The sequence below is a fragment of the Mytilus galloprovincialis genome, chromosome 13 (genome assembly GCF_965363235.1).
Source record: "Mytilus galloprovincialis chromosome 13, xbMytGall1.hap1.1, whole genome shotgun sequence".
NCBI lineage: Eukaryota > Metazoa > Mollusca > Bivalvia > Mytilida > Mytilidae > Mytilus > Mytilus galloprovincialis.
The window spans coordinates 58,957,974-58,973,395 of record NC_134850.1 but is presented as its reverse complement, the minus strand read 5'-3'; the positions used below and the strand labels follow the sequence as shown (position 1 = coordinate 58,973,395).

Sequence of the window (15,422 nt, the reverse complement as noted above, 5' to 3'; positions counted from 1 at the left end):
ATATCGGTGGTATTTAATTATTGTCACACACTGGCAATTTCATATTTGACATATTATGTACAATTTTGAACAAAGACATAACTCTCTGTTGCTTGCTTCCGAAATTTAATTAATAGATGACCTTTTTCTCCTTTTGAAAATTGCCGCGTTTATATTTTCATTCTATACTTCTCGAGACTTATTCACAACATGTAAACAAAAACAATTCACGTTGGTAAACACGTTTCATATATGGCATTGTGTACTATGTGCGTAGCTAAAACATTGTGTTAGAAGTTGTCAATAATAAAGAAGAACAACGAGATAGTTAATTTAAAGAACAAGTTTATTGTTTCATGTGGTTACGATCAGACACTGAACATTAATATTTCGTGGTATTTGAGGAAAAAATTATATTTTAAAATTTATAATATTGTACTCAAATGTCATCCCAAACAGGAAAAACAAAATGTAAGTAAAATCTTATTTTATCTTTGCATTAATCATGCACATTTATTAAATTTTAAATCAAATTCAAGATTGAAAGAATACCAGTAGGGGGAGGGCGACGCAGTGGTCACGAGCCGGGCCACATGAATTTAAAAAGGGGTCGTCTCATAACACATAAAATTTACAATACCCGTGTGTGAACATGTGCCAATGGGGGGGTCTGAATGGGGTTGCAAAAATAACTTCTAGCGGGTAATAATATAGAATAGAGTATATTTGATATATAATTTAAAGGTAAGCTCGAGCCAAGGGGGTCACCTTCTGGTAGGATGTCTAAAACAGTGTTATTATCTTATGAAGTCATAAATTTAACTAAAGATCCTATGTGGTTATCCTCAGTTTTGGATCCAGAGGAGGGTTCTGGGGTTGGCCAAGGCGAATTCAAGCCCCCCCCCCCCTTTTGTGGGAATAATTTGGTTGATTATATAGGGAATAATTGAGCATGACTGAAGCCCCCCCCCCCCCCCCCCCCCTTTTTCAAAAAGTTCTGGATCCGCCACTGGTTTGAACAACCCCCCCCCCCCCTTTTGTTGTATGATCAATGCATATGAATGGGGACATGGTTGGAACAATCCCTTAACTCCGCTTTTGAAAACGTAACAAGTCATGTATTTGAGAGGAGGCAAATATTTACGAATAGGTAGGGATTTTTGCTTAAATCAATAATTGACTGAAAAAGGGGGGGGGGGGAATAAAAACCCTGCCAGATGTCTATGTATTTGATCCAAAATTTATCTGCTCACCGTTTGATTATACAAATAAGGACATGTTATGTTTCAACTCAAAGAAGACTTATATTTTTCCCTTTTTGTTGTTGAATGGCATGTAGCCTGAAATTACAAAGTTTCCTTGGAAGCTTTAAAATCTTCTTGTTCATTACTGATGTTAGAAGTTTACAAAATTTGATCAATCTGTGTATATCTCCAAATTTTGAAGTCTAAAAAATAAGAAAGATGTTTTTGATAAACATGATAATAAACTACCAAAATAAAAAAAAAATGCTGTAAACCTTTTTACCTTTTTGGACTTTGTAACATTTGAACTTCTACAAAAAAAAAACATTTGATCATTTCGCAAAAATAGAAATATTTTGTTGTCTCAGCCTATTTTGAATGCTCATTTTTGGTGAATAACTGCTTGTTCTTGTTTATAAACATCTTATGTTATAGTTTCCTTTCACAGTCCTTTAGAACATGGGGTTCATATTTTTTATCAAGGTCTGTTATATAATAATTACCTATAAAAGTGTTGAGTTGCACTTTGTGTAATATTAGTAAAATATGAAACAGTTAATTTAAGTATTTGAAATATAAAATTAATAAAAATTTAAATACTTATAATTAGCTGAATGAATTAAAAACGTGTCATTTCCACTTAAAAAATCATGCTTGCATGTTTTCTGCTCTTAGGTTGGGTTGTCAGTTTCTTTGACACATTCCCCATTTCCATTCTCAATTTTATTACTCTATTTCTGATTAATTGTATTATAATAAGTTGTTTTTTATTTTTTGAAAAGTTCTGTATAAAAGGTGTGCGCACATAGTTTCATAGATGTATATTTGTAGTTAGTTATCAATCTTTCATCTTTGAGATGCGCCCCTCAGTAAACATTTTGTGGTTACATCCGGGCTTTGTGACAGTCGGAACTTCTCGACCACTTACCTGTTTATCGATTGATAAAATATTGTCCACCCAACAACAAAAATGGCTAATGGATGAAAATGGAACATGAGATTGGAAAACAGATGAGCTCTAAAGACATGACCAATCGTTCGAAATGCAATATAGGGGTAAAAATACATATGTATATATGTATGCTTCGTACAAATGTGTAAATAAACACCACCCAAATAGTATCAAATTTATAATGTTATTCATAATCGACATATGAAATGATCGATCATGATACTTAAATTTCACACGATTTCTTGATTCACGTTGCTTCATTAACAAAAAAAAATGTTTTTATTTGTATGCATAATGTAGCTTATGAAGGTATGGGATGCTATGGGTTCATTTTATAATTATGATTTTTGGATAATATGGCATGGACATTTTTAGTCCTTATAGTTATAATCATAATTATGACATTTTAAAGTTGGTCTCATTGGGGTCTAAGCTAGTCCAAATAATTATGACTCTGGCAAGACTATTTCAAATTTTTTCTGGGACGCCTTCCTACAACGTCATAACGCTGAAGCCATTTTTTACGTCTGGACTTTGAGAGCAAATTTTTGGAGGGGAACTTTGCGACCTATAGGCGCTGTCACGTAAAATTGGCACCATGTTTTTTGTCAAAATTTTCTTATATATCGACCGCGTTTACTTAAGATCATGTTTTTCAATTAGCAGAACTAAAATCCTGTCCAAATATCCACTACTGTCCTACCTTTTATTGTGTTTGCACTGTATAATCCTGACCTTCACATAATCCAAGATTAATTTGTATGGTGGAATCCGACATTGTTATTTCCGGAAGTGTTGTAGTGGAGTTCCACATGCTCTCCATTTTCTTGTGTCTCTCAGAGCTTTTCGTCATCTTTATGTAAAAAGTGCGGGAAATTGTATCATCAATGACAATGATATTACCGGAGAGTAATGAATGTTATGGGAAAAGGGATCCTCATAGAAACCAAGATGGCGGTTTTACAATGTAAATAATTTCGAAAAATGTGAAGGTCAGGATCATACAGTGCAAACACAATAAAAGGTAGAAAAGTAGTGGATATTTGGACAGGATTTTACTTCCGCTAAATGAAAAACATCATCTTGAGTAAACGAGGCTGATATTTATTTTTTTTTTGACAAAAAACATGGTGCCAATTTTACGTGACAGCGACTATAATTTTGACATGAAATTTTCATTGCTTTCTGAAAATGTTTACAAAGTTCTTTTTTTTTGCTTATTGATCTGATGTCAAATATTTCCAGAAATATCCAAAAGAAATGATAAAATAAGATACGATTCCATTGCTTTCAAAATGATATCCCAGAACTCTTTAAGTTCAAAAGTTCAAAGTTCTTTATTTTCCAATTAAGGGCCCCTGACGGGATATAATGACAACAATACACAATACATTCTGATACTTAACACATAAACATATATATAATGAAGATAAGATTTAAATTTCAATTCACATGAAGAGGATGAGATAATTTCTTAGAATATACATGTTCATGTATATACCATATAAAATGTCACAACATAAAACAATTGTTATTGTTATTATTTATAATTTATTTTAGTTCTTTCAAAGTTTCATATCTTTGATTTTTCTGCCATGCCAGAGTGCATAGTTTAATAATTTATTAATTCACCATATTAAATTGAAAATGGAAATAGTTTACTAACAGAGGTCCACCTCGTCTCTTATCCATAAAAATAAGTTGAAGGAATAAATAATACAAGTCACTAAAATGGAAAAGAAACCAAGGGCAAATGCACATGGACATCAGTGCTCCAGCTAGAATTCAAAAGGGGCAGGGTGCCAGTGGAGGGCAGGGCACTTTTTTATGATAGGAGAAGGCACTGCTCATTTCTTTTGTCTACGTCCCTGCGTGTATCACGAGTTCACATATTTTTTTACTGTATATTTTGTCAATAAAGATGCATAAGTTGTTGTTATGATTATTTATTCTATAAAATTTGCATAAGAAAAGTCATTCATACTACATGTTCATATAACATGGCAATACACATTCATACTATTAACCAAAAGAGGCAAAATAAACTTACTATTCTCCCCCACCCCCTCTCCTTCCAAAAAGAAAGAACATAAAACTAAACATCTCATAGTTTACCATACATGTACATGACAGAGTAGTTGTATTTCAAAATTTTGATCTAGAAGCTTGGCCCTCAAAACTTTTTTAATTGTTTGTGTTTAGGAATATATTATTTAGTGTAGCTTCATCATGTTGATTTGTGATGAGAGTTTAACTACACACTTCCATTTTTGTAAGTTGATAGCTTGACACCATTCAAACAATTAATTTATTCATATTTCTTAATTGAGAATGTATAAAACATGGATTGCCAAAAGTATGATTATCAAAAATAAATTGCAATATATTTTTTTCGTATGTTCAAAGACAGTTAGTATCCTTAAGGTAACATTCTTATATAATTTTGTATTCAATTGGTTATTTTTTCCTATTTTTAATGCTAGATAATATTTTAGGAGCACAATTTTGTAATAAGCTTTTTCAGGGGAAGTAACTCCAAAATTAATTTCCAACATGTTTATGTCTGCTTGTCACTCACAAGTTGAGATGGACGATGTTTCTGTGAAGGCAAAGTTGATTACTTCAATTCAATTCTAAATTCATGAAAGTCTTCATTCATACACTCTTCCATTGTGACTTGGAGATCGAAAAGAAAATGCGGACACATTCATCATATTTATGACAAAAAGGTACATTGTCTTAATTAAATTACCCAGTAATTAACACCTTTGAAGTCTTATCCACAATAATTGATTGTAATGACATGATTAACCTCGTTACCTGGGGGCAATCACCAGGTGTCAAATATGTTATTTAACTTCTGATAAGAAATCGATGAAACAAAAGGCAATTTTACCAAAACGGCACAAGGGTTTTTCAGAAAACGGCGTCAGGGCAGAAGGGCGCGGCTGAGGGCACACATGGCACGGCTTAGGGCACCCAGGGCGCGGCGCCCTTCTATTTTGGGCTAACGAGACCACTGGACATGTTAGTAAGTGGAATTTTAGATACCCTCTTAACCTCCTCATGACTAGTGCACAAAAGTAAAAAAAAAAAATGTTCACTTTAATGCAGAATTCACCAAGGGATGATACTAAAAGGTTTTGGCATCCAAAATTGTATGTAATTATATATACAAATGCATATGTTCACATAAGGATGGTAGAGTGTTTGCCTGCTTTGTTGATTTAAGAAAGGCTTTTGACACTGTAATTCATACAGGATTAAGACTTGAACTCTTAGAAATAGGGGTTGGTACTAAATTAGTAAATTTTATAATGTTATTAAGAATATGCATTCTTTAAGAAATGTCACTTCTGGTGAATATGAAATATTAAACTCGATAAATTTTAAATGACCCAAACTTTGGGAATGTTCGATTTACATTATCTGGAAATTCGGATCTGTCAAATTTTTACCAACTTTAATATTTTATACTCTTCGGAAGTGACATATCTTGGTAGTTCTGGGATATCATTTTGAAAGCAAAATTAATATTATAGTATAGAGATTCACAAATTCTATTTTTGAATCTTCACTGAATGATGATTTATTTGATAAGTCCAAGTAGTTTTGACATCGTGAGAGACTAATTTATTTTTTGCTTTAATTTGATCCCTTTGATACTGCAAAAGTAAATAATCATAATTATTTGTACAATATTATATTTCCAACTGTGATTTATGGTGTTAAAACCATTTTTGAGCATCATTAATATCATAATTAATATATCAATGTAGGAATGAAATAAAAAGAAGTTTCATGTCTGCCAATGAGACCACCAGTGGCTTAATTACGTACATTGTAGCAGCATGTCCATTACAGAAACAACACAAGAAACCAATTTTGTTAGATCACATATAGTAACCTTTACTAATTCATCATGTTCATTTACACCTGTTTCATCTGATTTTTCTATTTCAAACAAACTATCTATTAGTGATATAATTTAGTTATAAATATAATTATCACCCTACCTTTATTAAATCATGGGTTGAACTTTTTGAGATTTATTTTTTACTGAATTGTCAGTAAAGCTTTATTCAGGTAAGCTGTCTTAGATATATCTCTCCTATTTGTAATTTATTTAACTGTTTTGGCTTTTATTGCAAGGTTTTGTTAGAAAATGTGTACGATATCTGACCCTGGTTGCACTTTGCAATGTTTTCTTTACATTCCAAATCTTTTTTTTTTTTCAATGCACATGTGTAATTGCAAGTACAAAATGTAGAACAGATATCTTTTTTGTCATGATTTATTTTTTCAAAAGATTTTAAAAAAAAACCAGTATTAGTAATTATATTCATCCCTTTTAATGTGGGTTCAGAATTAGTTAAGTATCCATTTATTTCTTAAATTCGCTATCCTAAACTAGTTCAGGGTACACATGGTACAATATACATTTTTTTGTACAGAAACATGCAGATACCAAAGTTACCATTCCTTAACGTAAAGGCTCAGGGTACACATGTCTTGACATTGTCCAATGTACACACATTTTGTACACATGCAGATTCCAAAGTTACCATTCCTAAATGTATGGGCACACAGTACAATGTGTACATTTTGTACATATTCAGATACCAAAGTTACCATTCCTAAATGTATGGGCTCATGGTACACCGTACACATGGTACAATGTACATACATTTTGTTTATATTCAGATACTAAAGTTACCATTCCTAAATGTATGGGCACATCAGGTACAATGTACATTAACATGCAGATATCAGTATAAAGTTGCCATTTGTTAACATAAACAATAAAGGTGGCTTAGGCCTATGATGGCTCAAGTAATTAATTCAATACTGTAACATCAACTAAGTTTAGACATGTTAGAAGTTAGTCTATTCAAACCAGGGTTGGCAAAAACCTGAGTTTTTTTAGTATTCATTTCCCAGCCCAGTGGGAAATGGGTTTTACTGGGTAATACTGGACAACACTTCAATGGGCAATTTGAAATATTTTGAAGCTGGAATATGTACATGTGTAAATATGAATTAATAGAGCAAATAAAGAATTAGTGTTCTACAATGGTTGACATTCTGTGCAAATTTTGACATTGCACAAGATCATGTCTAATCCTAGATCATATGTCCTACAACATGTACAATGTTAATTACATGTACTGTATGAAATCTACTCTGAAGTACAGCTGCTGATATTAGAGTATTGGAGAGCATTATCTTGTATCAGCAGTTTACTAATTAATACATGTATGATAAACTTGCTATCAGTAACAGTGGGCAAATGTTTAACATGTTTAATAAATATTATAATACAAATATATGAATTGTATAATCCTCTTACAATACTTGTTTTAAACCCAACCATAATAAGTTATCAGTGGCCTTGGCCATACCGCTTATTCAAGTTCTGGCCAAACATGCTAAACAATTTCATGAACACATTTTTTTTTTTGTTATCTAAAATATCTAACTAAGATTTTTTTTAAAAGAGGAAGGTTAACAAAATATTAATAACAGCAGCTGCTGGTATATATGGTATATCTATGGGTGTTATGGAAGCATTTATGCAGCAGCGAACTAACAATTACATACAACATCTATAAATTAATATTCTTCTGTCAAATTCAACCAAGGAATCACACGTTTATAAACGTGATTACAAAAAATTTATATGGCTGTTCTTATTAAGATTAATCTATGATACCAAACCTGAATTTACTGTTTTCTGAACAGATGAGTCTCAAGTTGCATAACAATTCCGTATACACTGTAACAATTATAAACATGTATTAAGTAAAGGTTATAAGACGAAGATGAATATAGAAATCTTCATCGTGACCATTTCATTATTTAAGATAATTGAATTACATATGTAGATACATGTGACTGCAATTAATTTAATTTTCTGTCAGACTGACTGTTTTCTCATGTTTCTATCAGTCCACTGAAATTAATGAGTTCATGCCTTAATAACATTGCTGTTATTGATTTTATGGAGATTAAACAAAGAGAGTAGACATTTCATTTCAACATTAATAAATTAATGTCTAGGGATATACAGATATTGTGACCAGATAGCGTGCTTTCTCTAATGTTTACAAAGCTTCTTGACCTTAATGGCAACTGGACACCGATGAACACGTGCAATACTGAGGGAGATTAGACAGATCCATCTATAAGACCAAAAATCTCTAAATTGAAAAATAGAATTATCTAAAAAGTAAAATCACAAAAATACTGAACTCAGAGGAAAATCAATTCGGAAAGTCCATAATCACATGGCAAAATCAAATAACAAAACGCATCAAAAACGAATGGACAAGAACTGTCATATTCCTGACTTGTACAGGCATTTTCAAATGTAGAAAATGGTGGATTGAACCTGGTTTTATAGCTAGCTAAACCTCTCACTTGTATGACAGTCGCATCAAATTCCATTATATAGTCACCGATGCGTGAACAAAACAAACAGACATAATAGGTAAAAATGTCAAAAATAGGGGTACAGCAGTCAACATTGTGTTATCATCTTAATCACTATAAAAACAACAAATGTAACGAAGAAGCACAAAAAGGCATACATCAAATTAACATCCTCATTTTGATTATATTATACGATTATATTTGTCTATGTAAAATGCACCCATCAAGGAAGGAGGGTATGGGTACTGGTGTAAAATTGCGCGTTTGAAATTCGCACAGGTAGACATGAAATAATTTTGTCGTTCAAAGTATGACGGGATGCATAAATACAGTCACGCAAAATAGATATAACAAACACTGACTTAGCAGTTAAAGTAATAATAATAAATAAAATAATAGTGTGGTTCAAAGTATGACGTGATACATAAGTACAGAGTCACGTAAAATGTATATCACAAAAAAAGTTGGTTAACAGTAAAAGTAATATTAATGAATAAAATAATTTTGTCATTCAAAGTATGACAAGATACATAGGTACAGAGTCACATCATGAAATAATTTTGTCATTCAAAGTATGACAAGATACATAGGTACAGAGTCACATCATAAAATAATTTTGTCGTTCAAAGTATGATGGGATACATAAGCACAGAGTTACGTCAAAAGGATATCTCTAAAAACAGACAACAGTAAAAGTTATATTAATAAAGACAAATAAAAGAATAATATAACACGTAATTAAGATGATAAACAACGTCAGTACGCAAAATCTATACTTCAAGACCATCGTGTATTATTTGTGAAGTTGATACTGAGGGAGTTATGAGTTGGAATTTTTGTTGCTTAATCATGAAAAGTATGATCTTAATTTTTGAAATAACAGAACATTTTAGATCCATATTCTATAAATCATGTCTGTACCAAAACACTGACTCATGTATCTAATTATTCCTCTTAGATACTAACGACTTACAGTTTGCCACCAGATCTTGAGGTATAGACTGGTGACCCAGTGCTCATCCTTTATAAATTTGGTTCATTAATGGATTAACTTTTACCAGATAGACTCAAACCTAAACATTTGGCAACCAATTTTATTTACCAAATAATGCCTATATTGTACATGTTCAAGATGCTGAAGTGTTCAATGCTTTTCCTCAGCAAACTTATTTGATTTTTACTTCTGGATATCTTTTGTTATTTGATTCAACTAATTTCATAAAAAGGTGAATGTTTATCATTATATAAACAAGAGCACATTAGGTGTTATATTTATATTATCACTTCATGTCCTGACACTTTGTGCGATCTTGACATTCAACAACTGTTAATTATATTAGCACCAAGCCGGCCAATAACCAGTAAAGTCCAATGACAATGTATAAACAGGAGCACTTAATTATATACACACTGAATAAAGTATTGCATCACTGACCCTGATTTTTCTCACAAACTTATAAATATAACATATCATTATTAACGGTTACAAGAAAATAAATAAATTATACAATTCTGTTATGATGGTAAGACCACAGGCATAATTTTTTTTTTATCCTGAGCGTAAGCATTGATATTATATATATATATATATATATATATCATTTCCAATTGGCCCTCAGTCCCTGTAACTTCAGTCATGGTTGATTGACTTTGAATGCTTTGCCTATTTTTACATGTCCATGCATCATGAGCATTGCCATTTTAATTTTGTACATTTATTGGCATTTACATTATACTATCAACATGATCAAATTTACATTGTTTACAAGCCAAACACAACTTATTTAGTTATACATGTTAAGTCATGCTAGACAATAGCTTCCATATGCATGGTCACTATGATAGATATATATCACTAATGTTACTGTGATGATTTTTATCTAAAAGATTCTTTTCTTCTTTTCAGGTTTACTAAAGTGTACGACATTAGAACATAATTTAGCAACATGGACAATCAAAAATTTATTGATTCAACTTATGGCTCATTCAGTGGGTAGGTAAAACTAAATTTATTGGCCGTTTTAAAATCTAATTGCATTCTGTGTAATATTTTCAAAAGCGTACACCAAAACATTGTAATTGGTTTAAAACCCTTTAAACAATTGAAATCCATCCAATGACGTAACATTATTTTCTTTGTGGAGTACGAACAATGGAATTACACGGCCCATAGTCCTTCAGATTCAAAAAAGGCGAATTGTCAAACCTAATTTGTGGAACTGAAAACTGTTTTTCTGTTGGATATTTTTGATGGTGGAGAAAAAACTGCTAGAAATTTAGAAAACATTACAAAACACGACATTTTGAGGAACAAGATATAAATATACAATTCACTATTCTAATAAGTCTTTTACCTAAAGATCCATGTGACATAGTAGTAGAAATACTTTATACACATGTACAGAGGCTTTGAAATTTCATACAATGAATAGAATGATTGTTTATGACAGTAAAATAATTAACATACAGCATATAGAACACTAGTGTTGGACTTATTAGGGGAGATAATCACTTAATATTGTATAGATTATTTCCCCTGGCACAGTAGCAAATAAAATTACCAGATCTTTGAATAAAAGGAGATCTGGGGTATATTTCAACCCATTAACACTTGTGATACTATTACTAAACATGCATGAAATATTTGCCACTTGGTCTTTAGAAATGATTATTTCTTTTACTTTTTTTTTTTTAAATTTGCATCCATGCTAAATATTTTAAAGATGGTGATCTTTGTCTAGTGAAAAAAACAACATTGTGTAACTTTGAACTACAATTCAGCATATAGACTTAAACAATTGTAAAAGTATTATCAGACATGAAGTAAAACGTTTTAAGTGATTTTGGATGAAACAAACAAATATCACACTACATTATTGTAAAAAACTAAAATAATGATATTATACAGCAAGCAAACAAGCACTTCTCATGTAAGTGTCAGCAAAGTGTCTCTTTCCATTGGCCAATGACTCAAGAAACATATTGTATTCATTAACACCTTCTTAAAAGAAAAAAACAACGCAATTGTGTCTTCACCACATGTACAATGGTGTATGTGATGTAATAAGTGTGACGTCAGTTTTTTATCGGTGATAATTTTTTTCAAAATTAGAAATCCATCTCAAATATTCAGGAGTAGAAAAATACTGAAAAGAAATTGGTGATAAGCCGTGCATGGACTATGTGTGTGTGTTCATGTTATTTAAAAAAGTGTTTTATTAATGTTGTTACATCTGGATCTTTGCATTGTACAGCATGATGAGGAAACATACAATAAAGACTGTCAGGTACATGTTCGTTCAATTTAGCAAATTTTATACTTTTTTATACAAGTAAAATAAGGTGTTGGGATAAAGATAAATCTCCATTTTTGCAAATTTAGCAAGAGTTGTTTCCCTTAAATCACCAAGTTAGGGGTCTACATTGTTTTAGTTCACCAATTCAACATACAAACTACATTTTAAAGTTCTTTTTTTTTTAATTTCAACATTTGCATTTTTCTATCAAAATTACATACAGGTGAGTCATGTCTCTGTTTCAACAGTTTGTATTCTGATCCGTTGGTCTTTAGGGGTAGGTTACTGTGTCTCATGGACAGTTATATAACACCTATCATTATTGTATTTGATACAACATCAAATAAATGTAAATAAACAATATATTTGTTTTAACTTTGAGAAAAAAAGTGTCGACCTTCTTACTTTGGGGTTGATACTTTAGAAAACTGTTGACCTGATTATATGTTGTTTTTTGAAAGGATTGACTTTGTTGTCAATATTTGAATCCATTTTAACAACATTTATATATACCTGCAGTAGCCCAAGGGTTCCTGGCTAGAAGTGAATTTAATAAGATGTATGCATACTACCATACTACAACACAAACATTTGTAAGATTTATCCATCATAGAGGTTTATATAAGATTATTTGTGTGATTTCAGATTTATAAGCAGTAACAGTAGTTCATACAGTATGTCTCTTAGTGATAGTGAGTTTCCTGAGGAGCCACCCTCAACCAGTGGATGTAGGTAAGTTATATTTAATATAAGTGAGTTTCCAGAGGAGCCACTCTCAACTAGTGGATGTAGGTAAGTTATGTTTGAGTGAGTATCTGAAGGAATCACCCTCAACCAGTGGATGTAGGTATTTAATATTTAAGTATCTTTAGGAACCACCCTCAACCAGTGGATATAAGTATGTTATATTTGTGTATCTTTAGGAGCCCCCTTCAGCCAGTGGATGTTGATATGAAATATTTAAATGAGTATCTTTGGGAGTCCCTCTCAAATAATGGATGTAGGTATCTTACATTGAAGTATCATGAGAAGCAATCCTCCCCTAATGGATATAGGTTTGTACCAGTAGAATGTTATAAGATAAACTAAAATAGATAGCTCCAACAGATGAAATATGTGTGACAAGATTGAATATCCAGAGGAATACTTAGTATCTGTTAAAATAAATTGTGTGTCTAAATATTTGAGATTCAATATAAACCCTCGTAAACAAGTATTGTTTTGTTCATGTTGTTTGCATCATCATGATCAGTATTTTTTTTTTTCTGTAAATGTTTATTTCAACAATCAGAGTTATCTCTCTTTATTCACTACTGGACTTGTAGGATTTAAAATTTATATGACCATGTGATGACTTTTATATATGTTCTTATGTACTGTATCTTATTAACTTAATCAAAGTGAGTTGAGAGAGAAAGATTGGTACAAAAGTGTGATGATTTTGTTTAATTGTCATTAGTAATGCCAGTGAGGACCCTGTGATTAGGAAATAAAGAATTTGATTTTATATATATATATATACTCTCAGTCTATTGCCATATTCTGCTTCTACAATGGATTTTTTCTTTCTTTTCTTGAGCAGTAGTGATTTTGCCCATAGTACCACTCAGAAGGATAAGAGGAAAGAAAGACTGAAGCAGTATCTGAGACAATTAAAACAGATAGTTAACCCTGCGACAGAAAGTGGTGCCCATGTGTCAACATTAGGGGCATTAAGACATGTCATCAACTCAATACAGAAGAATAAGGAAGGTATGTTGTATCTCTTTACAGAAGGTTAACTGGTCATGTAAGGTCAAAAGTATCTATTGTCTAGGGCTACATATTGTAGGTAAATAATGTTTATTGTAAAGAAAATATTGCCACAGGCATGATTTCTGATTCCAATAAGTTTTAGTTTTGCCTTTTTGAACTTAGATATTTTTACTCTTTTCTATAGGTGTGCAGTATTAATATTGATGATAGGTGTGCAGTATTAATATTGATGATAGGTGTGCAGTATTAATATTGATGAAATTTACCTAAGGCCAAATAAAAAATACCTACGTTAAAAAGGGCAAAAAATACAAGAGGGACATTCAAACTTGTAGATCAAAAATAAACTTACAACTCGATTCCCAAAATAGAAAAAGACAAACAGACAAATAAAAGTACAAGTCACAACATAGAAAACAAAAAACTAAGCAACACGGAACCCATCAATACCTGTTTTTTTTTACATATCTCAAATTGCCTTCCTTCAAATTTTTATTGGCATCTTTGGTTGTGAATAATAACAAAATTACATGTGTATTCCATAAACCTCAGGTTTTTGCCTATCTAATAATTGAGAAAGGAAATGGGGAATATGTGGCTACCCTATTTATGAAAACAAAGGAACTATAGACATAGTTTTTTGAGTTATAGACAAATGTTTTAATTTTCAGATGAGAAGAATGTATCATCAGAGAGGTGCATCAGTATCTGTAGTACATCAGAAAGTGAAGTGGAAATGAACATCTTGTCTCTCAAGGCTGTGGTACGCTACTTTTTTCACTCTTAACAGTAATTTTAAACTTTTAATCAAACCCAATCACTTAATTTCTAAAAACACGTCTTCCTAAACATGAGATCATTCAATCACATTAATGGGAAAGGCAAATTTATATGTTGACATGTTTAAAAATTGGAGTTATCTTCCTTTGTCCAGAATAATAGTTGAATCAACTTCAACCAATAGTTTCTACAATTTATTATATAATTTTACTTACCACAGATAAATTAAAGCAATCTTCACCTTTCAGTGCTTACAAGCACTTTGAATTTTTATGTCATCTCTCCTCTTTTTGTATAGAAAAATCATTTATTATGAATTGAAGCATCATGCTAGCATACATGGCATAGCGATCACATTATCATCAATTGACACTTTTGGATTTTGCTATTTTTTTCTGGGTAAGGACCAGACATTCACATGATAATGATAGTTTTACTTTTGATACTCTAAGGTAAAGCAGTATAAGTAATGAAACCATAGCATTTATAAAATTTCACAGAAATATTGTAGAATGATGATTTTTTACAAGGATTTATTCATTGAACATTGACTTTGAACTGTTTTCTTTTTCTGTTCTGAATGTGTTAAAAATCCAATGTAAAAATGATTTTATTTTCTAGGATGACTTACAGATTCTAGTTAGTACAAAAGGACTGAAGATAGTACAGGTCTCACCAAGTCTGAAGAAGATACTAGGTTACCCAGTGGTCAGTTTTATAAGATATGGCTTGTGTCACTAAATTGGTTTTAGCTTGTAGATTTAGGTCATTTTTGGGGTAAACCAAAACCCAGTTGTGCTGACTTGATATCTAAATCTTCTAAAGTTTATCACTACTTTTGAGAGACATAATATAGTCGATTGATCATAACATTTTAAACATCCTATCCATGAACATATCCAAAAAATTATCAATGACATATATGCTTGGGTATTCAAGTTATAAAATTGTGGTATACTTGTCAACAAAATTACATAACTTGTG

General features: G+C 31.4%; 1 protein-coding gene across 3 annotated transcripts in view; it reads left to right on the top strand.

The window, feature by feature from the left end:
* The first annotated feature begins 229 nt into the window (after positions 1–229).
* Positions 230–15,422, top strand: part of LOC143056628 (uncharacterized) — a 35,001-nt gene continuing 19,808 nt past the window's right edge. Inside the window, exons 1-6 of one of the 3 annotated variants that reach the window (XM_076229784.1) lie at positions 230–450; positions 10,514–10,600; positions 12,549–12,635; positions 13,486–13,655; positions 14,330–14,421; positions 15,060–15,146. In XM_076229784.1, the coding sequence (XP_076085899.1) occupies positions 10,554–10,600; positions 12,549–12,635; positions 13,486–13,655; positions 14,330–14,421; positions 15,060–15,146 (483 nt within the window). In that variant the 5' untranslated portion in view covers positions 230–450; positions 10,514–10,553. Of the gene's footprint in view, positions 451–2,135; positions 2,280–10,513; positions 10,601–11,847; positions 11,895–12,548; positions 12,636–13,485; positions 13,656–14,329; positions 14,422–15,059; positions 15,147–15,422 lie in introns of those variants that run through there. The other 2 variants (XM_076229783.1, XM_076229785.1) reach the window with 2 other exon arrangements.